The 27,515-nt window shown below is 41.9% G+C and overlaps 1 protein-coding gene across 1 annotated transcript in view; it reads left to right on the top strand.

Annotated features, from left to right (window-relative positions):
* The window catches only part of LOC306934906 (lactase/phlorizin hydrolase-like), a gene marked incomplete at both ends in the record, with an annotated part of 64,562 nt that overhangs the window by 17,073 nt on the left and 19,974 nt on the right, over positions 1–27,515 (top strand). The window contains 2 exons of the mRNA XM_079517716.1: positions 4,069–4,157; positions 5,933–6,122. Coding sequence (XP_079373842.1) covers positions 4,069–4,157; positions 5,933–6,122 — 279 coding nt within the window. The remainder of the gene's footprint in view (positions 1–4,068; positions 4,158–5,932; positions 6,123–27,515) is intronic.

A 27,515-nucleotide genomic window follows, 5' to 3' on the forward strand; every position in this document is an offset into this window, starting at 1 on the left:
AACACAGACTTCATTATGTTTCTGGCCATAGGTTGCAAATTTCAAATTGTGCTACTGTTATCTATAGTATAGATTCTATACTATTGACTGCAGCTTCTTCCAGCGGTTAAATGTCCCTTTAAGTACATTAACTTAGTTACTTGCTACCACTGCTTGATCTGCCAGGAGGTTCTTTCCAGCAACTCCAACTCTGGAGGAGATGTATTGTGTGCTTTGACAGCAACAGGTACAACTCTGGAGGAGATGTATTGTGTGCTTTGACAGCAACAGGTACAACTCTGGAGGAGATGTATTGTGTGCTTTGACAGCAACAGGTACAACTCTGGAGGAGATGTATTGTGTGCTTTGACAGCAACAGGTACAACTCTGGAGGAGATGTATTGTGTGCTTTGACAGCAACAGGTACAACTCTGGAGGAGATGTATTGTGTGCTTTGACAGCAACGGGTACATTCGTTTTGCTTCGTTCCTTGTTTTGTCATCTCCATCCTTGATGAAGAGGGTTATTAGACTTTCACGAAAGTAGTCTCCTTGTTGACTTCTGACAAATGCTGAAATTAGTTTTTCTTTGCGTTTGTGTGCTAAAAAAGTAACTTTGAGACCTGTTTCACTGTGCAATTAGATTATTTTGGAATATCAATTTCTAATCTCCATGCCAATATTTAAAGGACCACTTCACCACATTTCAACCTACATATAATTGGTCCTCACTAATGTTCATGATAAAATAGCACCATTTTGTTCTCATACGAGGGCTGTGGGCAGTTCAGAAACCCGTCCACCAGTGACATCATCGTTAGGCAGATTTCTTTTAAACATGATTTGTTTATATATTTTTATTTTTATTGTCGTGAGAATGATGGCTTCCAACTTTTCAGGAATAGAAAGCCTGCAGGGCCCGCAGCCCTCCCATGATACACAGACCAAAGCATTATATCAAGAACATTAGTGAGGACCAATTATCCTGACCTGAAAATAACTTTTCTGTTTGCTAAAGAGCCAGAGAGACAGCTGTTACAACTGTTACAAACACTAATAACAATGATTGCTATCAGAACATAGAGCTATTTAACACATTTAATAAAGCATATATCACTTATCACTTAATTCCCATGCATGCTCAAGGGGCCCCTGACTAGTTGTTTAGGGAAAGGAAAGCATTGTTTTGTTTGCTTTCCTTGCCCAGATCTAATCTGTTCTTCCATGTCAACAGCTCTCTAACATCATTATATTGCTTCTGAATAACAATGCTGATTAGCGACCAAACTCTATGTATCAGAGCAAAGGGAGCCAGTCAACCATGCGTCAGCATATCATGGCTGTCGGGCAGAAACTGCCTATATCTCCATATTCTGACTTTTTTTGTTATTTGTAAATTAATGGCCTACTCATCCTATACGCGTCACACAAATTTTGAGTTTGCAGATCTGGTACTTTTTTATAATTTTAATCCTGAAAAATAACAGTTTTGGTTTTGGACATAGGCCTACAAGTTTTCCACCCGACAGAGACAATATATCTCTACAGCTAGCACTTTTAATATCAAATGACACTGATCGCCCTGTATCGCTTCTTTAACCTCATGTCATCTGGACAAAGATACAGAACCTTGCCATGGAAAAAGGTCCGTTTTAGTAGGAGTTTTGTTCCCTCAGCCATCGCGGCATTAAACAAACTGCCACGCCGATAGGATGGTTCTGTATACCGTGGGGACCTCATGTTTTTATATTGTCTTGGTGTTATGTGCTCTTGTTGTTGATGTGGGTGTTTGAACAGACATGAAAAGACGAACATCCTTCGGGACAATAAAGATTATTGTTTACTCTACTACATCTTGTAGGCAAATATTTTTAAACATTACTTAAGCCTAATTATATACTTTGACAATAAAAAATTGCCAATCTACAATGTGTCTCGAATCGTGATATGATGCATTGTGAGCTTGTTGATCGGCTATTTTTGAAAAGGTTTTGACACATTTTGAAAGAATTTGAAAAATAATAGGCCATTCATAATGAGTAGGCTACTTTTCAATGCCAATACTTTTATACTTTTACTACTCTTACTACAAAAAAATTATCCGAGTACTTCTTCCACCACTGGCGTTGAAGGGGCTACATGGTGGATCTTTTCTGGACCCCTGCTGGGAGTTCTGCCCCTGGTCTCCAGGGCAACCCACCTTCTCAACAGGATGTACGCGTTAGCACACTCCAGGTGGCTCTCCTGCAGTGGTGGAAAGTAACTAAGCACATTTACTTAAGTACTGTACTTAAGTACAATTTTGAGGTATTTGTACTTTACTTGAGTATGTCAAATCTTCAGTACTTTTGACAACTTTAGTTACTATTATTACCCAGACTCTTCAACAAAGATGGCGAAAGCAAACATTCTTTGTTCTGTACTTATACGTATATAATTGTATGGTACAGAACACTGAAGTCCTTAAACCAGAAACTTAACCTCAGTAAAATGGTGTCAAAACCTAACCCTATTCCTATGCCTAACCCTGAACTTATTTCTAACCTTATTATCAGTAAAAAACTAATACAAGAACACATGAACTGCCCCCGCAAGCGGTCGGCGTGAGGTTGGCGAAAGAAAATGAGGGCAAGCGTGTTTTAATGTACATGAATGGTGATTAACCTTAACCCCATTAGCCTAACTAATCCTTTATCTGACCCTGATGTCTTTCTAGAAAGTAAGAAGCTGATGAATTCCTCAAGTTTTCTGTCCTAGTAGCGAGTGGGTGGCACTACTTCACTACAGGAGAAACTAGGGCTTTGAATCCTCTGCGGTGCCTCTGGCCGCATCTTTGCTCTGGCTTGGCCGGAGAGCCGTATAGGAGCACAATTCTCATGTTTATATAGGAAGGAATCCGGATGGTGGCAATCTTTGTCGCAGCACCAGTGACTCCTACAGTATACGAATTGGGAGAAAATGGTACATGGACTGCATTTACTGTATAGGGCCTTTCTAGTCTTTCCATACCTTCAAAACGCTTTACAACGTACATCACATTCACATACAGAAACACACATTCACACACCGATGCGATGGCGGAGCAGAGGAAACTTTGACATGCAGCCAAGAGGAGCCGGGGATTGAACCTGGAAGGAACCTTCTGGTTCCAAGATGGCCGCTCTACCTCCTGAGCCACTGCCGTCCAGTGTATATGAGAAAAAGAAGCAACTAGGCCACATGAGCACTTTAAACCAGTAGTGTGTTCTCCCGTTATACGCTGTATGTAGTATGACGTTAAAAAAAAGAAGGAAAAAAAAGCGTATAGGTCTACCATACAAACTAAACATTTCATCCATTGACCACTCACAGGCATATGTAGTAGGCCTATTTCATGCAGGAAATAATTATATGTCCTCTGAAAAAACCTAGAACACACCACTATTTAAAACGGCAATGTCGCATTGAGAAACACTCTAAAGCCTCCGATACACTACATTTTGGAAAGATTTTTAAAAGACAAATTAGACTAGAATGTAGTCCTTGTAGTCCTTTCCGAAATCTTGTCAAAAATCTTGCAGTGTATCGGAGGCTTAAATGGAACAGAGCCTTAATTAGTATCCTCGGTAAGGGTTATGAGGTAGGAAGTCATTCTGTGTGCATAGAGCCTATTCAGGAATTGGCAAAACAATGAATTTTGGAGAAAAAAAAGAGGGGAAATAATTCACAGTTAAATAAATAAAAAGGTTTCTGTCTTGGTGAGGTGAGGGCATTTATGAGGACTTCACAAAGCTAAAACACTAAAAGAGCTTGTCTCTCTTGGAGAGTTTAAATTGTGAACAGGCTTTGAGCATAACAGCACTTGGAGCTGTCTCTGCATTCCTTGGCAAAGTATGGCTTGGAAAAGATATTTCTAATCTCAAGGGGACCTCTGAGTTAAATAAGGGTTTGATAAATGATACGCTACATCTTTTGTATCTGTGCATGAAATCAAGAACAATGGAAGTCTGCTTCCAATATATCAAATATAAAATATAAGGAAGGTGTCTAAGTAAGTTTTATTTAGACCTGTAATTGTCTGTAATCTCTCTGTCTTCTCTTCTCGCTGAAGCCAATGCATGTCCTGAACAAGTTCAATTCAGTTCAATTGCGGTCCAGTCCATGATGACCAATCCAAATCTACAGGAACAACAACACAAGGTACACACAATAATGCACAAAAACACAAATGCCGTAGTACACACTCACAGACACAACAACACACACCACCACCACCATGCATGCACTTCAGCTGCAAACTCTACAAATGGGCCTTTACTCATTTGAAATTCTAAGAAAATAATGGTACCGGTCTATTTGGTACGTTCCAAAGTTTCGGAGTTAAACTAACACCAAAGATTTGACTGTGTATGGCCCTATCATTCAAACCATTTGCCATGAACAAGGAGGAAGTCGCAGGCCTGGTTTGTTATTTTAATCAAAATGCATGCTGGGTGGAAGGGTCCCCTCTGTGCCATGAAGGCAGAAAATGGTGATTGCAGTCTGCCACATGCAATCCCTGCTCCGGGCTCCCTTGGCCTTCAGCATTTGTGAGCAGCTGTAGATATAACTGCTGCTCCTTTTGTTTGGTTTGTTTAGTGTTGTAGACGAGTTCACCTAAAGTGAGTCCGAGTCAAGACCAAGTCTGAGGGTTGCAAGTCCGAGTCAAGACCAAGTCCGAGGGGGGCAAGTCCGAGTCAAGACAGAGTGTGTGAGGGGGTCGAGTCCGAGTCGAGACCGAGACCGCCGGGAGGCGAGACCAGATATTTTTATTTATTTATTAATATTATTATTTTTTCACAGGTACAGAAAACAATCTTTATCTGAAACGCTGCTATTTCATTTTACTGACTTTGGAAAAGCTCAAAATTAGGTATGCTACAGGCTGGCCAGTTCTATTATGCCTGGCCTACTACAATGAACTCTATTAAAAAAGTACGCATGTTATATCCAAAACTTGACCACAAGAGCAGGCAGGCGTGTCAGATGCGCTCTGGGCGTTAACAAGACAGCTGTCTATAAGTCTAAACCCCCCAGAAAAACACGGGCAAACATCCTTGAAAAAACTAATGATCAGTTAGTTATTTAATTAATTGTCTTTACATATGATGTAAATATAAAAGAAATATACCATAATCCCACCCAGAGGTGGATAGTAGCAAAGTACATTTACTAAAATACTGTACTTAACACATTGACTGCCCCCTGGTGGATGAAAGTAATGGTGCCTCACTGCCGACCTGGATCTGCATAGTTTTAGTGTGACGCACGTCCGTTTTGGCGTTCCATTTTGCGTGAAACACAAGGAGTCTGCTGCAGAAGGATAGACCAAGCAAAAAAAACAAAACAAATGACAGCGATCCTGTTATATATCATTAAAAGAAGCAGTTAATTTGTTAAGTACATCTTGTGACTATTTTTCCTTTTTTTGAGTGGTGCAACCACTCCTATAGACAGCTGTGTGTGTCCCTGACTGGCTGGCTGGCTGGCTGGCTGGATGGCTGTGTACGAACGCACGCACGCACGCACGCACGCACGCACGCACGCACGCACGCACGCACTAACTGTATATATGAAGATTCCGGGTGTGACAGTACAGTACAGTGACAGTACAGTACAGTAGAGGGGCCCCCTGGGGACCCCCACACGGTAACTCTGTCATTTCTCAACCCCGGACACGGGGCGGCTCGCCGGAACCGAGCCGACCACCTGGGCACGTTCCTGGGGGTCTGGATGTTCCGGGGACCCCCACACAGTAACTCAGTCATTTCTGGACCGATTCGGATGTGGGCTGGCACATCAGGGTTTTTTTTTTTTTTTTTTAACATAATAGGTGGTTAAACAACTAGTCGACTAGTCAACTAGGCAACTAGTCAACTAGTAAAAATGACTAGAAGTGAATGCCCTAGCGTGCGCACCTGCGTTCTATCTTAAAGATCAGATGGCAGGACCGCATTACCAACATTGAAGTCCTGGAGAGAGCTCAGTTACCCAGCATAGAAGCCACACTGCTGGTTCGTCAGCTGCGCTGGACTGGGCACGTCTCACGCATGGAGGACACCAGGCTGCCAAAAGCAGTCCTTTACAGTGAGCTGTGTCAGGGGAAGCGGGACAGAAGTGGACCTCGTAAACGTTTCAAAGACCATGAGCTCAAATACCAACTTACGGTAGCAAGCTTACAGACGAAAACTTTGGAGTCCACTGCCGCTGACAAAAACTCTTGGCACTCTGCTGTAAACGTAGCTGCTGTGAAGCTCGGCAACATCAGGCAGACAGCTGCAATGCACAAACGTGCTTGCCGTAAGGGTAACAAACCCAACCAGACCTCTACCGCAGCCGCATCAGGACAGGAGCTCAAGTGCACCAGTTGCCCGAAATTCTGCGAATCAAGGATCGGATTATATCAACACGAACGTGCTTGCTGCAAAGCAAAGCTAAAGGACCCCAAACTCTAAACTCCTCCTATGATCTTCGCAAGCGAAGAACCAGCCATCGTGTGTGTCGCGTGCGGAAATGACACGCGTCGTTGGGCGTGGTCTGGGGCAGAAGAACTGGGAGGCGGAGGCTGCCCCCGATGATGTAGAAACGAGTGTTTCGCATCCGGCGTCCAAGTCAAATGAAGGGCGAGACCGAGACGAGACCGAGTCAATGAAAATGTGGACTCGAGACCGGACTCGAGACGAGTCAAGGACTCGAGTACTACAACACTAGTTTGTTTGGTCACAACAATTATAAAGTTGTCACTTTGTAGTCATGTCATTCATTCATTATTTACTCTACTTTCTGACTTTCTGGTTGTGCAGAGGTGTAGGTCCATTTTGACTTTTGACTTTAGCTAAACAGAAAACAGTGGCGTGTTCAATTTTCACTCGGACAAGCGCCTCACTCACTAGCGTTCCAGGAAAGAGACTGGTCGAGGTCTTCTTCGTTGAAACACTAGAGCAGGAAAACATTATTGTTAAGGAATTGTGCAGAATGGGAGCCTCCCGAAATGGAGCAGGAATATTTTCACTCCAATAATGGCAATGTGATACTCCAGGAATGTTTCCAGCTGGGATATGGCTATTGGTTCCACCACCCTCTGCAATAACATAGATTTGCACTGTTAACCTTGTGTGCTGCTAAGCTCGGCTAAGGTTATCTTCAGTGGGTGACACTAATTCAGACCACCCTTTTATTTCTGGGGAGAAACAATAAAATACTTTCGTTATCTTAAAGAGTAGGTCCATTCAATTATTATTGTTTCTTATTATTATAACCACAAATATAAATCCCTCTGCGGGCAATGCTATAGCTGTCAGAGAAAGTTCTTAAAGCTCTGTCAATAACAGTGAAAATTGAAGCTGCTAGCATGGACTATTGTCAATACAGCAAATAAGTTATTGGGTTTAATGAAAGAGTCATTTTGACAAATGTGATATTAAGTCAATAGTACTATACAGTGTGTACATACATTTGCATGACAAGAAATAGATTAAAAGTAAGTGTGAGGAAATTGAGGAATTGGCAGCCCGGTTCTTTGTCTAAGAAATAACATCTGTAAATAATTATACTTTTAAATGTTGGTTGGGTGTTGTTGTGTCTGGTCCCCATGACAACCTTAGATGTGGAAAGCCAGGACGGTTGACATGTTGCTGTGTGCTAACTTTTACAAGGCTAATTAGTAATGCTCTCACCCACGCACATACACGCACACACACATACACACAGGCAAACAAAACACTGCTATTTGAATAAAAGACAATGAATATATTGGGTTATAAATTACAATACAGTGCAAGTGCATGCGCATGTGAAAAACCAAAAAGGGGAATTGTTTTAGTTTCTGAAACTTTCTGCCAATGAAAGACTATTGATATTGTACTGTAGTTAAATATAATTGTTGTATACGACTTCAAAATGTAGCCTACAGTAGGCCATCACAGGAGATGCAGTATTTATCAAACATGGACCACTTTGGAAAAAAGATTGGAAGGCCAAATATTCAGTATTTGAGCCATGGACCACCATTTGATGAGATTTAGCCTCTCAGACCCAAAACTTTGTCCACAATTCCATACTGTATTGATATGGTGCCCCCCGAGTTAACAGGCAAACGTTGATAAAAAATAACAATTCTTCTATGTAAAATCCTTGTGTTAATTTAACTCTTAACTTAAAGATGGAGTGCCGTGATTTTTTTCCAGTTCATGAGGTGACAGTACTTCATTAGACCCCTTGGTGTGGTTGTTATGTGCAATGTCTTCCCTTTGTATTTAGGGTTTCTTCCTGGAGGCTGAAACCAGTCAAACGTGCCAATGAAAAAAAACGTGATATAGTGACATCACAATATCATCCCCTGCCCTAATCCCTCCCCCATTATCATACAACAACAGCTGTGGGTGCGGCTTCAGTTCAGGTGGATCACCACCCATCACCACCCACCAGGCAAACCAGGCATACTTAATTAACTGGTGGGAGTGTCCACGTAAAAATGACATTTTAACAAATACTGTACAATTAAAAAAATAAAATCTTCCTCCTTATATAATAATAGGCTACCTGATGATCATGTTTTAGGGTTGACAAAAAATACGGCACTCCATCTTTAAAGAATGTACATGGAACTGGTCCAACACTGTAGCTGGATTTCAATGTAAGATTTTCAATGTACATCTATAGGCCAGTATTATACCAAGTGCAGTCAATGCAGTTTGTACAGCAGCTTCCTCCACTCATAATGTCACGATTCTTCATACCCGGATAGCTGCTTTTTCTCCTAAGTTATTTCTATATGATTATTTTCTTTTTAAGCAACTGATATTGCTTTCTTGATATGAACTATATGTAAATGTGTGAAGTTGTCCCTTATCTGCTGTCCGACATAAACTCAGGACTTTACTGTGAAGTTGTGTGAACACTCCTTCAATACCAGGTTCATAGCTCTACTGGACACTTCCCTGGGAAAGAATCTTCATAACACTCTTTGAAATCCCAGTGCTTCTTTATTGCGATCATTATCACAGATATTGCCTTTGACAGAATCGGTTTCCTCGTTTGGCACTCTGTGGTGCTGTATCAGCTCAATGTTGCATTCTGCCTTTGTGGCTACAACTTTACAGGTCCCTGCACGAAATAAAGCAAGGGGAGGAAACTGGTGCAGGAAATTGAAAAGAGGGGTCCTGTTGAGCTTATTGCTATTTCCTTTGAACATGCCGGTCTTATGTAGACTACTCGCCAGATGTATGTTTTGTCTAATGGCCCTCTCAAGCCTAGTCTCACGTGGTCAGAGCCAGCGTCTTATATCATCAATTCCAGCGATAGAAAGGTCTACAGTTGTTCGATATCTATCTCAAGCCCAAATTTTGGTAGGGCTATATGCTTCGTAGATTTGCGGTGAGTGACAGCGCTATGTGACTAAGTATAAACTAGGCTTTAGAGTTTTAGTCCTTGAGGGAAAATAATATTCATGAGACTGTTACTGTCTCACAAATGTAAGACCAGTTGCTATGTTTTACAGTTGGGAAACTGACATGGTGCTAGTGTGCCATTTGGCACCTCCTAATCTGTCCTGGCTCATTCCCCCAGGCGTGAGTGATTGGCAGTGCACAGTGGCTACAGCATTAAAAAAAAGAACAGCAGCATGGATGGCATACAACAGCTGTCATACAGCTTGCCTTGTTGTTTCTGTGTGGTTTATCCGCTAATGCCTCATTCGAGCTACGTCACAGCGGTGTCCCGCCAAAAATTGGCGATCTACAATCTCGCAACGTGTCACGGACACGGCGCATGGTGAATTTATAGATCGAGTGTCTATTTATGGCGTGTGAAAAGTATAAATCATCAATTTGCAGACTCTGTAAGATTATGACAATTTTTAAGAGGTTAGCCATTACCAATTCAGTAATTTGTTTTATTAAATGTGGTAGCCTACTGCTAGTGGTGATAAGCATGAGAGATGGGCATGAAGGAGAGAGGAGGAGGAACAACAACATTTGTTTGAGGTTGAACCCACAAATTCATGTAAGAGAATATCATGCCAGCACAGTACAAGGCTTCTGTGTTTTGTCCAAAAATGGAAAAAATAAAGAAAACGGAAGCCCAGCTGTGAGATAATAAGAACTTGCCTTTTTTGTGCTTTCATTTAACTAATCCTGAAATATTATTTTTACTTTAACGTACATTTGAATATAACTTCTTGAAAGAAAGAAAGTCAAATATGTGGAGGGAAAACAAAAACTGTACGTTGTAATGTTATAATTCCAGTGTTCTAAAAGTATAAATCACACCCGCATGAAGTGAGGTCAAACTCCGTGTGGTGGTCCCCGGAACTTCCAGACCCACAGGAACGCGCCCATGGGTGCCGGCCCGGTTCCGGCGAGCCGCCCAGCATCCGAAACGGTCGAGAAATGACAGAGTTGCAGTGTGGGGGTCCCCGGGGGTCCCCAGAACATCCAGACCCCCAGGAGCAACGTTTGATGAAGATAGGTGAACATTCTGTGAAAATAGCTTATGTACAAGCTCACAAAGTATGGGGGTTAGATATTTTGCTAAATAGATTAGAGGGAATGGGGAGATTAGAGGGAATGGGGGGGGGGTCAAGTGGACCCGGTCAACAAAGTATATTCAGTGCATGGGTAAAGGGACTAGCTCTCATAAGGAAGGAGCATCTTTGCTAAGTCATTTCTCCTCCACTCCAATGTGCCTTTACTCAGGATGGATTTGAACAATCTCGTCTGGCAGGTCGGGTTGTTTCAGAATCCTAATTAGCCCTGGCTGTCTGGTGAGCCACTGGTCTCCGGGAAACAATTAGCAGCAGCCACCACCATGACAGGATGTAGACCTTCGTTTCCCTGCCAGGCTCGTACCCCCTAACCCCACTCCCCCCCTAACCCACCCCCATGCTGTGCAGAGGATGTGTGACGCTGTCTCCTTGCTCGGTGAAAATGTGCCAGGCTGTGCCAAAAAGCCTAATTTATGCGTCGTGAAAACATGTTGAGCGCCCTGTCACATGACAATTTTTTTCCCCGCTAAAAGCATAAATTATCACTTAGGATGCCAATGACTTCGGAGATTTGGGGAGAGTTAACTATGAGATTGAATAATGTAAACGTTATACTGCAGTGAGCGATTTAAGCCAATATATTTCTTATGCTTCGGCCTTTTTGTCTTAAAAATGCTAAAAACGTTTTGATACAGCTATTAGGCCTATTATTGAAATTAATAAATAAGTAAATAAATAATAATGAAAGTTAAATAAACCATATGTGGACCCTTATTGTAGCTATAGTTCAATGGTTTTCTCAGCAAAATCTACAATGTTGAGCGAGAGACTACAGCTAAACTAAATAGACTGTTATCAAGTCAAGTCACTTCGCAAGTTCCTGATCCTGTCCGGGTCGGATATGGGAACCATGCACCCTTGGTGTGTGTGTGTGTGTGTGTGTGTGTGTGTGTGTGTGTGTGTGTGTGTGTGTGTGTGTGTGTGTGTGTGTGTGTGTGTGTGTGTGTGTGTGTGTGTGTGTGTGTGTGTGTGTGTGTGTGTGTGTGTGTGTGTGTGTGTGTGTGTGTGTGTGTGTGTGTGTGTGTGTGTGTGTGAATTACAAGACACGGAAAAGCGGGCATTGACACTGGTCAATTCATAATGAAATCCAGGCTTTCTCCTGTACGGAAAGCCTGGTGACATGAGGTAAAATCCAAATAGACTCAAGACTGTAATTGCTTCCAAGACTCAACAAGTCAATATTGAATCAAGGAGAGTAAATACATCAATCAGTTCAAGAAATCAGTTATTTTCTGCTGTATATTTGTATGTAATTCGTTCAATTCCCACAAATTGACTTTGTGTGCCAATATCAATATCTTAGATATTGTGTTCTTCTTGTAGAAAGGCCTAAGTGGCCCTAGTGGGTGGTACTACTGAGGCACTGTGCCTCACAGCAAGCTGGTCGTAGGTTTGAAGTTTGTTCATGTGGATTTCTAGTGGTGGAAAGTAACTAAGTACATTTACTTAAGTACTGTACTTAAGTACAATTTGGAGGTATTTGTACTTTACTTGAGTATTTCCAATTTCCGATCCTTTACTTCGGCCTACATATTGTACCTTTACTTCACTACATTTATTTGAAGACTTTAGTTACTAGTTACTTTGTAGATTTTGATTATTATTACAAAACATATAACCACTTCAGCCCTATCAGGAATTGTGAGCTTATAGATCTGCTATTTTCAAAATATTTGTATACATTTGAAAACCTGAAACGGGACGTTCTTCATAATTAGTACTTTTACTTTTTGTACTTTAAGTACATTTTGCCAATACTTTTGTAATTATTTTTATTCGGGTACATCTTGAATTCTGGACTTGTACTTGTAACAGGGTATTTCTATATTGCAGTAATTATACTTTTACTTTGAGTATACTTTTTTCCACATGGATTTCCTCCCAGTGCTCCCACACAAAAAGTCATGCATATTAATGACATGAATGATCCTATCAGTGCACTGCAGGCCTTAGCTGGAGCTGGTACCCGGGTTCTGCTCACTGGCGCATGCGGGAACGTGCAAATATACAGCACTTGGGAAATAAATGAAAATAGAAAAGGAGAGAATATCAGAGAGAATATCTCCACCAGGCTGGTTGTTTAGTCAGGGCTGTGTTTAACCTTTTAGTCATAGTCTTTTGAATAAAAAAGTATTTAGTTTTAGTCATATTTGTGTCATCTGAAATGTTTTAGTGTTAGTCTAGTTTTATAGTTGAGTAAATCTACAGTTGATTTTGTTGACAAAAATGCAATTTGGCGGGCCTTGATGGTGTCGTAATGCCTGATTTTACACTTAGTTGCATGCTGAAAGCAGTTTGAAATTATGTTTTTATTTTGGTCATTGTGCACATAAACAGTTTTTCATCATATGATATAGTGCATATTACGATTGTTATCAAGTCCAACAGATGTAAAATTATCAAAGTCATGTTATGATTTCTCCTGTTACTCATTTTTACAAATACAGTATATATTTCCAGTTCTCAATAATTAATCAAATGTTTTTCCAAACCAAACAGAAAAAATAAAAAGACAGACATCTATTAGACTATTTTCAACACCCAAGCGCAACATAAAATGATCTCTTCTCCACTAGTCCCTAACATTTTAGTAATTTTAATGAATTTTTTGACAGAATTGTCAGTATATTTAGTCATAGTTTTAGTCATCATGCCAAAAAACAAAAATCGTTTTTATTCGGTTGTCGTCAGTGAAAAAAGGTAGTCGACAAATGTTTTTCATCATAGTTTTAGCCGACAAAATCAACACTGCTGTGTAAGTCATGATGGCAATCGGAATGGAAGATGAAAAATGTCGTGTCATGTTCATCATTATGTTGATTTTGACTAAATCTGAAATATCTTTTGAATAAAAAACAAAATTGTTAGGCCAATATGAATGCACACGCACACACTCACACACACGCACAGGCACACACACACACGCACAGACACACACACACGCACACACACACACACACACAAATACACACAAAGACATACACAGAGAGACACACAAGGGACACACAAGGGAACCAAACATAATTTCCACCTCCCAGCCTTCCTGCCAGGCGGAGATAACAAATAAACTTTAACTGTACAACATACGTTATAGTGTATTGTCTATACATTTGCGAGGCCAACTAATGTTTCTGGGAAAGTGTGCAACTTGGTATCACAGTTGGATTCTTATTTTGGAGCTGTTACATTGAGTCAACGGCTCACCACCTACGCTGCCTGGTTTGACAGAGACAGAGCCAAATAAAGTATACACAGTCCAAGTTGTGACAATGCTTGTGACACAATCTGTCTATACAGTACAGAATGCCTGTCCCAATTATGGTTTGGAATTAGCATCTTAATCAGCCTGCTTGATATCTTCCCCTGATGATACAGTTTATTTGTATTACTTGCGCAAGCAGAGCACACAAGTACTGTGGTCGTGCTCGTACGAATGTGCGTATGCTCGGAGGTATACGTATATACTGTTGATGGTGACGTAATTAAGATATGTTTCAATGTCAGGTTTTAACTGGCTGTCGATGGTGACGATATGTTTCAGTGTCGGGTGAATTTAAGGTAATGTCTGTATATGTATGTAATCTGAAACCTATCTTTATTACGTCACCATCGAGGCATTGATACATATCTTAATTAGTCATCAGTATACTGTATATACCTCCGAGCATACGCACATAAAAGCCAGCCGACCACAGTATAGTACTTTCAACTTAGAACTTACATATACATACGTTACCTGTTACCCAACCAATATTGAAACATATCGTAATTACGTCACCATTGACAGCCAGTTATAACCCGACTTTAGTATTTCATTCCAATGTTTTACAGGGCGGCTGAGAATTGAAAGTTCGTAGCGGTCGACAGTACGTGCATGCTCTGCCATGCGCACTAGTAGGCCAAATGGCCTACTTGTGTGCAACGCGCAAGTAGGCACTCGACAGAGTACAGTTTTTATATATTTATATATAAATGCTCTGACAAGCACAATGTTATATCAGAAAACCTGATTATAAAGCAACTCAGGGGATTAGCCATGTATGAAATCGAATGGTATATTGTAGCCAAGAAAACGCAGCTCAATTTCAATCAGCTACAAGGACAGGAAAGGGCTATTTATATTCAATCTAGCCTGAAGATGTCTAATAATATGGTGAAAGCACAAAGCAGCCCCTTTACACTCATAATTGACACAATCAAAAGGAAAGGCATTGCTGGAGGAAAAAACATGCACTTTGTTGCTAAGAGAACGAACATGAGCTTACATATCAATCAGGGGTGCTTATCTTTTTCTACATTTGTACGTGGGGCCACGTACAGATGAGCACGGTTGCTATGGTTAGTGTGTGACGTCACTGCACCACTCAGTTCACACGGGTGTGATTTTTTTTAAACATTTAGATTGATAGATTTAAAATAGAAAAACATAAACATATATTTTTTATCATTGTGAGAACAATGGCTTCCATTTTCGCATTACAACTTTTCAGGAATAGAAAGCCTGCAGTTTCTATTAGCTTGGATTCCCCATCGATGATGTCACTGGTGGATGGGTTTCTGAACTGCCCACAGCCCTCCTATGAGACACAGACTGAGTAGAATTTATTTTATTTTATCATGATTAGTGAGGACCAATTATAATTATGAAGAGAGGTTGAAAAGTGGTGAAGTGGTCCTTTAAGACATGATCCTTCAACAGAGTATGGTAGGCGAATCAGGGAAATGGAAGTAACAGATTAACCTAAATGTGAGTGGGTGAATATTATCACACGAAAAGATGAAATTACCTACCTAGGTTCCATCGTGGAGGCAAATCTTTCTGGTGATAAAATGGCCACCAATGTAATCAAAAAAGTCAACCAAAGAACAAGATTCCTACTGATCTCCTCACTGGTCAACAAAAACACCTTGAAGACCCTAACAGGAGCCCTCGTACAAGGTTTCTTCGACTATGCATGCACCTCTTGGTACTACAGCACCTCAAAGGCCCTTAACACAAGGCTCCAGATTTCCTAAAACAAACTGGTCAGGCTACTACTTGGCCTCACTCCCCGAACCCACCTCACCCCTGCTCACTTTGACAGGTTGGAATGGAATGGCTTAGGGTTGACGACAGAGTACAGCATCTTGCAATGGGTCTGGGCCACACGATTCGATACACCACCAAGATACCCATGTACTGGCCCCGTAAAATCTGAATCCCCCACCCACCCCTTTTTCCCCTCACTGTATATGTTTTTCCCCCTTTTTACCTCCTTTATGATTTCCTATTTTTTGGCTATATACTGTAGAAGTGTATATTTGTACGTGTCTAAATGTTATGATGAATTTAACATGGTCGACCCTCTTGTAAACAAGTGTAATGCTCACACACTCGTCCACTCACAGTTAACAGTTTTTGTATTGAGTTGTGCTTGAAATGTACTGTAATTCTGCAAACTGTTAATAAATACTTCTTAAATACTGTTAATCAATCAATCAATCAATCAATCAATTTTCTAAATTAAATACACATACAGAACCTTTTTTTTCAGTCAAAATATAAAAACATGTCTTACGTTCTGCATAATATGTAATTAATGACTTAATTAGCCTACCCTGAAAAACTAAAAGACCCTATATATATTTTTGGGGTTTTGGTTCAGCCAAATGCTCGGTTTTGGCCCTGTCTTGTTTATTACTATTCTGCTTAATGCAGTGTTTACGCGGTCAGATGCAAAGCTACAGTCTACCATTCATTGTTAATGGAAGCCAGCGACATGAAGATGCAAAGATGCACCCGACGTTTGTAGCTGCTGCTAAAGTAACAGCTACAAATACACTGTGCAGCTTTGCATCTTTGTATCTTTTGCATCTGCCCGTGTGAACGCAGCATAAGAGCTAACTTCAAAACAATTTACTTAAGGAACAAAAACCTAAAAATGAGCATGTGTGGATACAGCACGGATGCTCGCACAGATGCACAGTGATTTGTTGCATCCGTGGCAACATGATAGTACTCAAGTCACTACACAAAACAGCACAGCATGGCTCCTTATCCTGCGGGTCTTAAATCTATAGACCCTGTTATGTAAGAGATGGTTAATCCACCGACCACCGTTACCATAGTGACGCTGCTCCCATGTGCTGTGTTGATAGTAGGAACTGGAGCTACTACAGTACTCTCTCTTCCACTGCTCTCCCGCTCTCTCCATCGTTGCTCTCCTCCTCGTGCTTCTTGTTGTTCATGTACCAGAGAGTGTTGATGTCGGTGGCGGATTACGGTGCCTACCGTCCGTTGTCACTCCATATATCACAGGACTTGGGGTTCTGTGTTTGGCAGCATGTTCGACACCTGTTCCCCACTGAGTCCCTTTCAACATGTATAGTGGTGCATGTACATACAGTAGGTTTGCATTATGGGTGTGTAGCAGAGTGGCTCACAACCTCAGCCTGATGACCTAAAACATCTAATATCTCCCCAGAGTCATATATGGATATCCCTTTGGGTTAGTGATTAAGCTGTTGACTTTTCACGCGGGAGACCCAGGTTCGATTCCCGGGTGTTACAATGGTGCCGTGACCTGTGGGAGGTGGTCAAAAGGGGGTGAGTGTAGCCCTGAGTTATAGGGATATCCCTTTGGCTTAGTGGTTAAATGGTAAATGGTAAATGGTGCATTTATATAGCGCCTTTATCCAAGGCGCTTTACATAGATGCATTACATTCACCCATTCACACACACATTCATACACCGATTGCGGCGGAAGCCATGCAAGGTACCAACCAGCACGTCGGGAGCAATTTGGGGTTCAGTGTCTTGCCCAAGGACACTTCGACATGTAGCCAGGAGGAGCCGGGATTCGAACCGCCGACCCATGGATCATTGGACGACCTGCTCTACCTCTTGAGCCACAGTGGTTAAGATGCTTTCCATGCGGGAGACCTGTGTTCAATTCCCGGGTGTTGTGTGCATTATGGGTGCCACAAACAGAACAGACGAACCAACCATAAACCTAATACCTCGAACAACAAGCCACTCTCTATTGTTAAGGGGTTGAACTCTTAAGCCACATCTAATGAAAAACAAAACATGGGGTAGAGCGAACTCCCTGAGAAGTTTAAAGAAATGTGCTCAGGTTTTAGCTGCGAATCTAAGGATTTACTGCATGCTTGGATGTAAATGGTGCATTTTATATAGCACCTTGCTTTACATAGATTGTGCATTACATTCAACCATTCACACACATTCATACACCGATGGCAGCGGAAACCATGCAAGGCACCTAATCAGCACATCAGGAGCAATTAGGGGTTCAGTGTCTTGCTCAAGGACACTTCGACACAAACTCTGGGGGAGCCCGGGTTCGAACTGGCAACCTTGCGGTTACCATCCGGCCACTCTAGCCATGAGTCACCGCCGCCCCTTGGATGTGGCCAGTGGATCAGTAAGGATGGAGTTTCGGCCTATCAGTGGTGTTTCTTGTTTCATTGCGACAGTGTAACAGTAAAGCCTGGTTCATATACTTCATTGCATGATGGCATTGCACACTGGAAATATAATTCATACTTCATGGGCTGACATTCTGCATATTTGTGCAATTAAAAGGTTGCATGAAAAAAGTGGAACTGTGCACATCCAGTCAATTGTGCATGTATCTTAACTAAATCGCAGATGACTAACAAAGTAACTAAGTTATTACTTGCTCAAATTGATGGATCCATATAGTACCAGGCATGGCTGGTACTACTACAGTACGTTATAAAAATACATCCCATGGATGCACCTGGGATGTATCCTCAGTGATGTATCCCAAGGTCATCAGGGTTTCGGGTCTCTCGAACATCATACCCCTCACTCAGGTGACCCATCCGGGGTGATCAAGTCCCGACTTATGTCCCAGTAGCTACCCTCGATCAGTCCCATTAGGGCAAGACCAAGGCCACACAATCCGTTGCTCCGGAACTACTCTACCGGGACTGGGAGGATCAGAGCCCTGGCGCATGGTGAGACTAGGCTCTGTGGGTTGACTCCTGTCTGGGCCCCTCCTGCTCTCACCAGGCCCAGGACCTGTGCGACGCGTTGCACCAGACTCCCAGCACCAGATACTGTAGGAGACTGCATGTAATTTGAGTTCAAATGAACCCAAATCACCTTTTTGCTTCACTGCTCACTGCTCAGTGCTCATTGACATCAGATTTGGAACTTTCTCCATTGAAGGCTTTCAATGACGCACTGTGAATTTGATCCTCTGCGCAGCTCTTCATCCCGGTTCTGCCATTTGCTCTTTATTTGTCCCTCTCCGTTATGAAGCCTGTGAGCTAATTATGCGCTCGACTGATACTGACTGGCACCTCTGAAGCAAAGACAGGCAGAGAGCCAGTTTTATACCAAAGGAGAGCAAGAGAACTGCTGAGGGTGCTGGGGAAGGAGAGTTGGCACCACGTGAAAAAGCATGGGAAGAAAGGAAAGAGAACAAGAGCGCGAGAGCAAGAAAAACACAGAGAGAGAGAGAGAGCTACAGTGGAGAGACCAGAAGCATACAGTGAGTAGCCTATAGTACAGACTACAGAGGCCGTGTCCCTGGTGCTATATAGACCCCATTGCTGTTTGAGACCATTTTCCCAATGGGCTCGCTAAAACAGCATGCGTCTGAATGGCTGCCACCTCGTCTGCCTTGACATAACAGGATTTGCCCGGTGAGCGGTGGTATGGATATCATTAAACCTTTCCTATCCACTTACAGCACCTTATACCTTCCGTAGAGGGAGGATGTAGCTGCTGTTATCGTTATAGGTGGTTATATCCTTGCCCTGGCCATACTGCATAGAGCTCTGCCTCTCATCTCAACGGCCTGTGAAGAGTTTTGCATAATGCTCCATCATGTTCATTCATTTGTCATTTTTGTTGGCTATCATTTGTCTAGTGACTCTCTCTCTCACGCACACCTGCACGCACGCACGCACGCACGCACGCACGCACGCACGCACGCACGCACGCACGCACGCACGCACGCACACACACACACACACACACACACACACACACACACACACACACACACACACACACACACACACACGCACACACACACACAGGTCATGATTTCTTCCTTTATCCTGAAATTATTTTTTCAACTGTATTCGACAGTGAACAGGAGCGAGGGGATATGATGTTAGGCCTCAGGTCGGATTCAAACGAATGGACTTAATATCGTACACACTCTACCAGGTGAACTATAGGGCGTCCCAGCATCCTTTATATTGAACCTTCCAGAAACAACTGCTTTGCTTTTCCTTATCAACTTAGAGACATTTACGCTGAACAGTGAACACTCTATTCACTATTACTGATGATGATTCTTTTCCCAACTCAAATACATTACTATGAAACCGGGACTATTAGTTGAGACCATAAAGCTTTAATTGGAACTTGTTATGTTAATGACACAGTGAGCACTGTGAAAGATCCCATCAGCACCTGTTACACAGAATGAACATTATGACTTCACACGCTTTTACTTCTTTAACTCACAAGGGATGTCTTGTTGGGAACACTGGCTGAGTAGATATAACATTCCTTTAATGGCACCACATGCACTATTATTGTTGGTTGTTGATAGCAAGCGCAGCAGTCTTGCTGAAGCCTGGAGCAGTGTCTGTGACCTGTCCACACAGCTTGTCAAGCCCCTCTTAATGAAAAAACATCAGTCTGTCTGTACAATCAAAGGGAAGCAGAATCCTTTTAATCTTTAATCTTTAATCCTTTTAATAACAAACCCCGTAAACAAAAGACAAAGGCAATATATGGATACACAAGAGAATCAGTAATATAGTCTGAAGCACATCTACATTAATACGGTCCATGTTATGAAATCCTAATAGCTAATTATTGACCCCATACAGTTGGTCAATACTCAATATATATAATTTGTACATTTTGGTTTAATGTCTAATTGACTGATTGCAGCCTACATTGTACTATAGCCCCCCCCCCAGCTAAGTATTTATAAGAACAATAATTGACTCATCAGTCATCACAATATTCTTCAGACCTACAGCCTCATGTGCTCTAGTCAGAAATGTTGCTGTCAGTGTCTACTATATTGAATAACAAACAAGGAAACAAGGAAGACAATCCCAGCACTACACAATACTCACACCCATGTTTGAAAGAAGGTTTCCTCTGTGCTGGACCAACGGGCCAAATCAATGCGTCAAGCTTTCACAGCAGAAAAGGGACTAAAAACCCTTGGCCTTAATTTAGTTAGCCAGACCCACAAACAAGCCTTGTTAGCCCTTTTTCCTTCTTCCGTGGGTGGCTGAAATCTTGAAATTAAATAAGATAATGGAAAACAGGATCATTATTAGATTATACCAGGGAGGCTACAAGTAAAACCCTGTTCTTTCAGGGCCACCGATCCACTGTGGTTTTCAGCAGTGCCAACAATGCATTTCCTCATTTTGCCCAGTTTGAATTCCGTTAACTTGCAGTAGACAAATGTGCCACCATTAACTTATCTCCTGAAAGATAAAGCGGTGTCCTCCAGAGAACCTCCGTAATCAGAGGTTCGGGAAGAATTGATCTTCCTGTCATAACAGGCAGGAAGTCCAGCCCACTGCTGCCAGTGCCAAAGCAATATTACTATGAAAAGGTAACTTTTTTTCCTTCTTATTCTCTGCACACGTTAGATAATTTGGGGAATAGAATGTGATGTGATTTCTGAAATAGAATTAGAAATCACATATCAGCCAGATCCGATGAAGCGGGTTTTTAGTATGTGTGTTTTTAGATAGACAGGAGAGAGAGAGAGAGCAAACGTGAAGCTAATTTATATTGTTATGAATATATTATTAATATATCGGTGAGCTACACCATTGTGCGATGAAATATAAATTAAGCTTAGAGATAGAGAAAGGGTCAGCACGAAGAAGAAGTAGGGGAGAGAGAGAGAGAGAGAGAGAGAGAAAGAAAGATTAGAGCGAGAGAGAGAGAGAGAGAGATGTCACTGTGTAACAGGAGTCACTGCAGGTCGCTGCGCTCATCCTGTCACCCTCTTCTGTTCCCTTGGCTGTCAGCTGTGAGCCTGGCCAATTAGCAGCAAGATTGAAGCATTGCCTCTCATCTTCCCTACTAATTGGCTGAGTTACATAATACTGTTGTCAGATAAGAAACCTCATATCTTATAGAAATAAAATAAATAAATACAGTATAAAGCCAACTTTTATTAATAGGTTTTTTTTCGGGGGGGGGGGGGGGTCGGGACCAGCCCTTCATCATGTCTTTAGAATGTGAGTTGAATTTGTGTGAGGTTATATAGGGTGTAAAAACAGACGTTTTCTACAACCAAAGGTTTTTAAGTGGTGCAACCACTTCATTAAGGAGCTTTGTGTGTCTGTGGGTGGGTGGCTGGCTGGCTGGGTGGCTGGCTGGATGGGTCTGTCCGAGCACGAAAATAGCGTTTGGTTGGTTTTCACAACCAAGTGTCACTGTTGCACAGCCTAACACACACACACACACACACACACACACACACACACACACACACACACACATGCACTCACACACACACACACACACACACACACACACACACACACACACACACACACACACACACACACACACACACACACACACACACACACACACAAGCCTCTTACAACCAAACTATGTACGTGTCCTAGGCTGCCGAAGATAAACACAAGTAGATTGCACACACACACACATACATACACACACACATACATACACACACCCACACACACACACACACACACACATTAACTGTATATATGATGCTTTCGGGTGTGACAGCACAGTACAGTGACAGTACAGTACAGTACCGTAGAGGGACCCCCTGGGGACCCCTCCTCCCCCCCACGGTAACTCTGTCATTTCTCAACCGTTTCCGGGGACGCCCTCACGGAGTTGCACCACTTACTTCACACAGGTGTGATTTTAGTTAGTTTAGTTAGTTTTCCCTACAACATGACGTCACGCTGCTGATAACTTAAAACTGGAGTAGCCTATGTGTGGGCCTTTAGGCTGTTACCTAAAGAAAGTACACTAGTGTGAAGTGAAGCGGCGGTCTTATCATCATACATCATCATACATCACATTCCGTGCTCAGCCAATCAGCTGAGCACATTCCGTGCTCATGCTGACACACATAGTACACACAAAGCTGTAAAAAACTTGAAGACCCTGCAGTCTTGAGTAACTTACGCGCAACAATTTCACAGGACCACGTCCTGTGAAACGCCCTTGCGTAATCGACTTCTCCGCACGTCCAAAATAAATGCATGCCTCTCATTGAAACTCAATTACTTGGTGCGTCAGTCACTCTCCGTCTGAAAAGGCCTGCTCCTCAAGAAATCAACTACAGAACTACAGACTGGTATCACTCCTTGAGTCCTTTCTTTTCTTTCCAAAACTCATGAACGAGTTGTTCCTCTTTAACCAACTCTCACGATCCACTTAAGGGAGAAATCCGGACTAACCATTTTCTTACATTAATCTAATCATAGAATGAGTGGTAGAGGTGGTAGGTCGCACCGCAGCTCCGACCGTCCGCAGTGCATCTTATGCTAAATCGCTTATTTTGATCGCTCTGGGAAAACAAAAAACATATTTTTGTTGACATCTTCAAGGTTCAAGGTTCAAGGTTTCTTTATTTTGTCTCCCGAGGGAGAAATTTGTCTTGGACCCCAAGGACCCGCCTGCGAAAGTTGCTGCGAAGCCCTTGTGTCCATGTCGCCGCAGAGCAGCGCCACATCTGTCTTTCAGCATGACTAGATACGCTCCACAGTGTTTTGTCCCAAATGGCCTGCCGTAAAAAGGCGAACTACTGTAAGGCCCACCGTGCACGCTCTGAGCTGCAGTGTGCTCAACCACCTCTACCACTCATTATTGGATATAATAACATCTGATTAAGGTAAGAAAATGGTTAAAGAATAGAGGCGAGCCGAGTGCTGCTGAGATACAAAAATTGTGATAACTCCAGTCCTGTAGTGATGAGGTGCTCAGAATTAAAAACTAGTTCATAGAGAAGAGGGGTCCCATCTGGATGTATGTAAAAATGTCACTAAATGTGGCCATATATTATGCCGTATTTATTTTTTGCACTGTGCCCCAATGGTGTTGTAACCACATTATTGGTGCCCTTTGGTCACAGGGAGCATATAATAAGAGGACATGAACCAATGGTGTCAGTCCTCTATAGCCACGCCCTGATGAAGACACGGCGTGTCGAAACCTGTCTGCGTTTGGTGGCTTTTAATTGTTTTTTTTATTTAATTCATAGCCCTGTCGAGTGAATAAAGGCTTTTTAATATACTCAAGAGTGTGCTTGAAGCCTGTCCAGATGGGACCCCTCTTCTCTAAGAAAATGGTTAGTCCGGAATTCTCCTTTAAACAGCACTTCTCACAGCCACAGAGGCACTCTTTGCTGCCCCAGCTACCTCCCACTCCTCAGTTATCATCCTTCTTAACGTATGTTGCAGCGTTTGACATAGTAATCAACCACTAGCTTCTCCTGGACACCCTTTCTCACCTTTGTATCACTAAGGCAGCACTCCTACATGACTGGTGAGAACTGTCGAGTTAGTCAATACGGTTAAACAAAAGCAATTTAATTATTATTATTTTTATTGGTCCTAATACCTTCCTGCATCATATGTCTGTTTCTCAGAGGCAAATATTGTACTTTTACTCCACTAGATATATTTAAAAACTTTAGTTACTAGTTACTTTGATTATTATTACAAAACATACATTACCCACTTCAGCCCTATATACATTGCGGCCATTTGAAATGATGATCTACAAGCTCACAATGTGTTATGATGCGAAGCATTGTGAGCTTGTAATTCGGCTATTTTCTAAATATTTGTATACATTCGAATACTTGAAATGGGACATTCTGCATAGTGAGTAGCCTACTTACTTTTGGTACTTTAAGTACGTTTTGATGCCAGTACTTTTGTACTTTAACTCAAGTACATTTTGAATTAATTTACTTGTAATGGAGTAGTTGCATTGCAGGATTGATACTTTTACTTAAGTAAAACCATTGAGTACTTTTTTCCACCACTGCAAAATCCCAATTACATGTAATGTCAAGTAGGCCTACATCCATTTCAGGACTGACTCAGGGGTCTGTATTTGTTTCCTAGACCTAGACTATATTTATAGTAACTAAAAGCCAAAAAACTGTTGGATGTTGAACAAGCGAGCGGTAAGTACAATCGAAGATCAGAAGCTTAGGCGCGCACACACACACACGGTTATCACCATTGGCTGCAATCCATCACTTCTATCCATCAGTTAGTGTATAACCAAGTGTCCCTCCTCTCCTCCATTCTCTGCTCCACTCATTTCTCCTGTTTTGAAGAGGTGGGGTGAGTTGCGGGTGCATGCTCACATCAGGCCTGCTTTGATCATGGAAGAAAGTCCAGCTTTATCAACAGCTGTCCAATCTCATTCTATCAACTCTGAGCAGAATGTTTTCTTATGTTGATAAGTGCGTTTGGAAATTCTCAGGACAAGGAAAACAATAACTAGACAATACCCCACAGTGATTTGTTTTGGTTTTCACTGATACTATGTCTTTTCTTTAGTCCAGCTGCTGCTGATACCTTTGTTGTCTATTTCTGCTACATGGCCTGTGTCACCCACTGAGACGGGTAGTTCATTATGTTTGTTGTTTAGATTAACCACATGAACCCTAGTGTCCCTATTTGTGCATGTCATATCATAATAAGCGAGCGTGAAGTGAAGAGATTCGATGTAAGGAGGGGGATCAAGTACCCTGGTCAATGTGTTTAATTGGTTAAAAGGCGATAAGCAGGAGACACAGTGCAACTTAAGAGTTGCAACCAGGTTGAGTGCTTGTACATCTGCTTTTTTGTGTGTTTTTTGACAGAACCAAGTATAAACCAGATACGTAGTCTGTGGCTCAGTGGTGGCAATGAAATTTGTATATGAACCCTCTGTTCTTATGGGTTTCCTCCGGGTGCTCTGGTTTCCTCACAAACAAAACAACATGCATACTCCTGCAAGTGTCTTATGGGGCTGCTGATCCATGGGTGCTGGTCAGTGGCTCACCAGTGCTAGTTAAGATAGGTCAAATTTGCTTTTGGTTAGACATACCATTGGTCCGATATCTCAAACCCTCACCCTAACCCTAACCTCCCACGGGGCAGCACACCTAAACCTAACCTTAACCCTCTCCCAACCCTTAACGCACCCCTCACAAACCATAATCCGGTCGTTTTAACGCACCCCTCACCAACCTTAATCCAGTCGGACCAATGCTATGTCTAACCAATGCTATGTCTAACCAAAGTATGCCTCCCGGGCGGGCAATACAGTGTGACTTTTAGTGTGGTTAAGTCCATGGATCACAAACCAATTGATGTAGGTGGAACAATCATTTTTTATAGACAGATGCATCTGTAATGAATTTGAGGTAATATTATCTTTTCCAACATTGATACAGCACTCTTCTTAACAGCACCAAGACAACCTGTCCTTCAGATGATACAATGTAACAGCAAATCAACGTAACATTGTAGCTAAATCAAATCCAGCTTCTTTTCACTTTTGACTGACGTGACGTCACATAATGAGCTGACCAGCCTGCACCAAGACTTGCCCACATCAAAGAACTGCTCTAGTTAGTCAGAGGAAGTTCATGGTAGAGTTTCTCTTTCTTCACAGATCAACCAGTTTAGTATGAGTGTTATATTTGAAATCCTGTGGTTTCGCTGAGGCAATGTTCCTTCAGCATCAGCACATGCACTGTAACAGTCCTCAGTGTTGATTTAACGCTGATTTACTGTGTGCTTTGATGTCATTATTTGCTGTGTGACAACAGCCTTCCTCTTACCTGTCTTATGCAATGGTTCTTTTTCATGTCAAGGACCCCCACATTAATTAATGTATTTATATAAAAAGGGTGTGCGAGTAGAAACCCAATTTAAAATACTTACGTGTTTACGTGTGTGTGCGCGAGCGTGCATGTCCAGAACCACCATCTTTACTCAGAGGAATTTGCTGTGTGTAGGCTGAGAGGAAAATATTAGAGCGATTTTTCACGCTTGCGTAAACATTGTAATTCAACAACATTTTGATTACAAATTTAAACGCTGCATCTGGCTGAGCTATCATAACCAAAATGATAACAATCACTCTTCACAATTGTTGTTATTATATTATTAGAGACTGTCAGGAATATTATATTCAACTGTTGATAGTATACAATCATCATCATTATGTTTATCATCATCAGTCAATCATCATCACCAGCCACCTAGCCTCTGTACCCAGGCTTTCACCAACCACCAGTCTCTCTCTAAGAAGGAAAACTGGTAAAGTAAAGCAAATCGTTGGCTGCAGTTATTAACTTGAAGTAACAATAACACAGGATAATTGTGAATAGGCCCACATTGTTGAAGAGGACCGTTGAGCGACTGACACTGTGGGTAAATGCAGGGTATATGGATTTCACTGGTGTGTAAATGAGTGACAAATACTCTACCCCACAACAAAAACAACAGTTGGTGAACGCTTAAGAAGTCTTATATGGGAGGCATTGGGTGCAAAATGGCTCTGTATTTAGACAAAAAGTACTGAACCATATTTCTGATTTATTGCCATAGGCTACCACTGGTGGAAAGTAACTAAGTAACCTACAAGTTTTACTTGTAACAGAGTATTTCTATATTGCAGTATTGACACTGTTACTTAAGTAAAGAATTTGAGTACTTTATCCACCACTGTAGGGCTATTCATCAGGACAAGCCATATAGCCAGTTTAGCCACCTCCCACTCATGAGTCTTAAGCAATACACCATCCTCGTCCAAACTTCATTAGTTACATCCACTACTGGCGTGGCAAGCCAACATTCCAAAAATATATAATTCTCAAAGCCTGCAAAGGGGAACATCTGTCACCACTGCCTGAATTGCCTCATAGCTAGACTAGTTACTTAA

This window comes from Electrona antarctica, assembly GCF_951216825.1.
Source record: "Electrona antarctica genome assembly, chromosome: 13".
NCBI classification, from domain to species: Eukaryota; Metazoa; Chordata; class Actinopteri; order Myctophiformes; family Myctophidae; genus Electrona; species Electrona antarctica.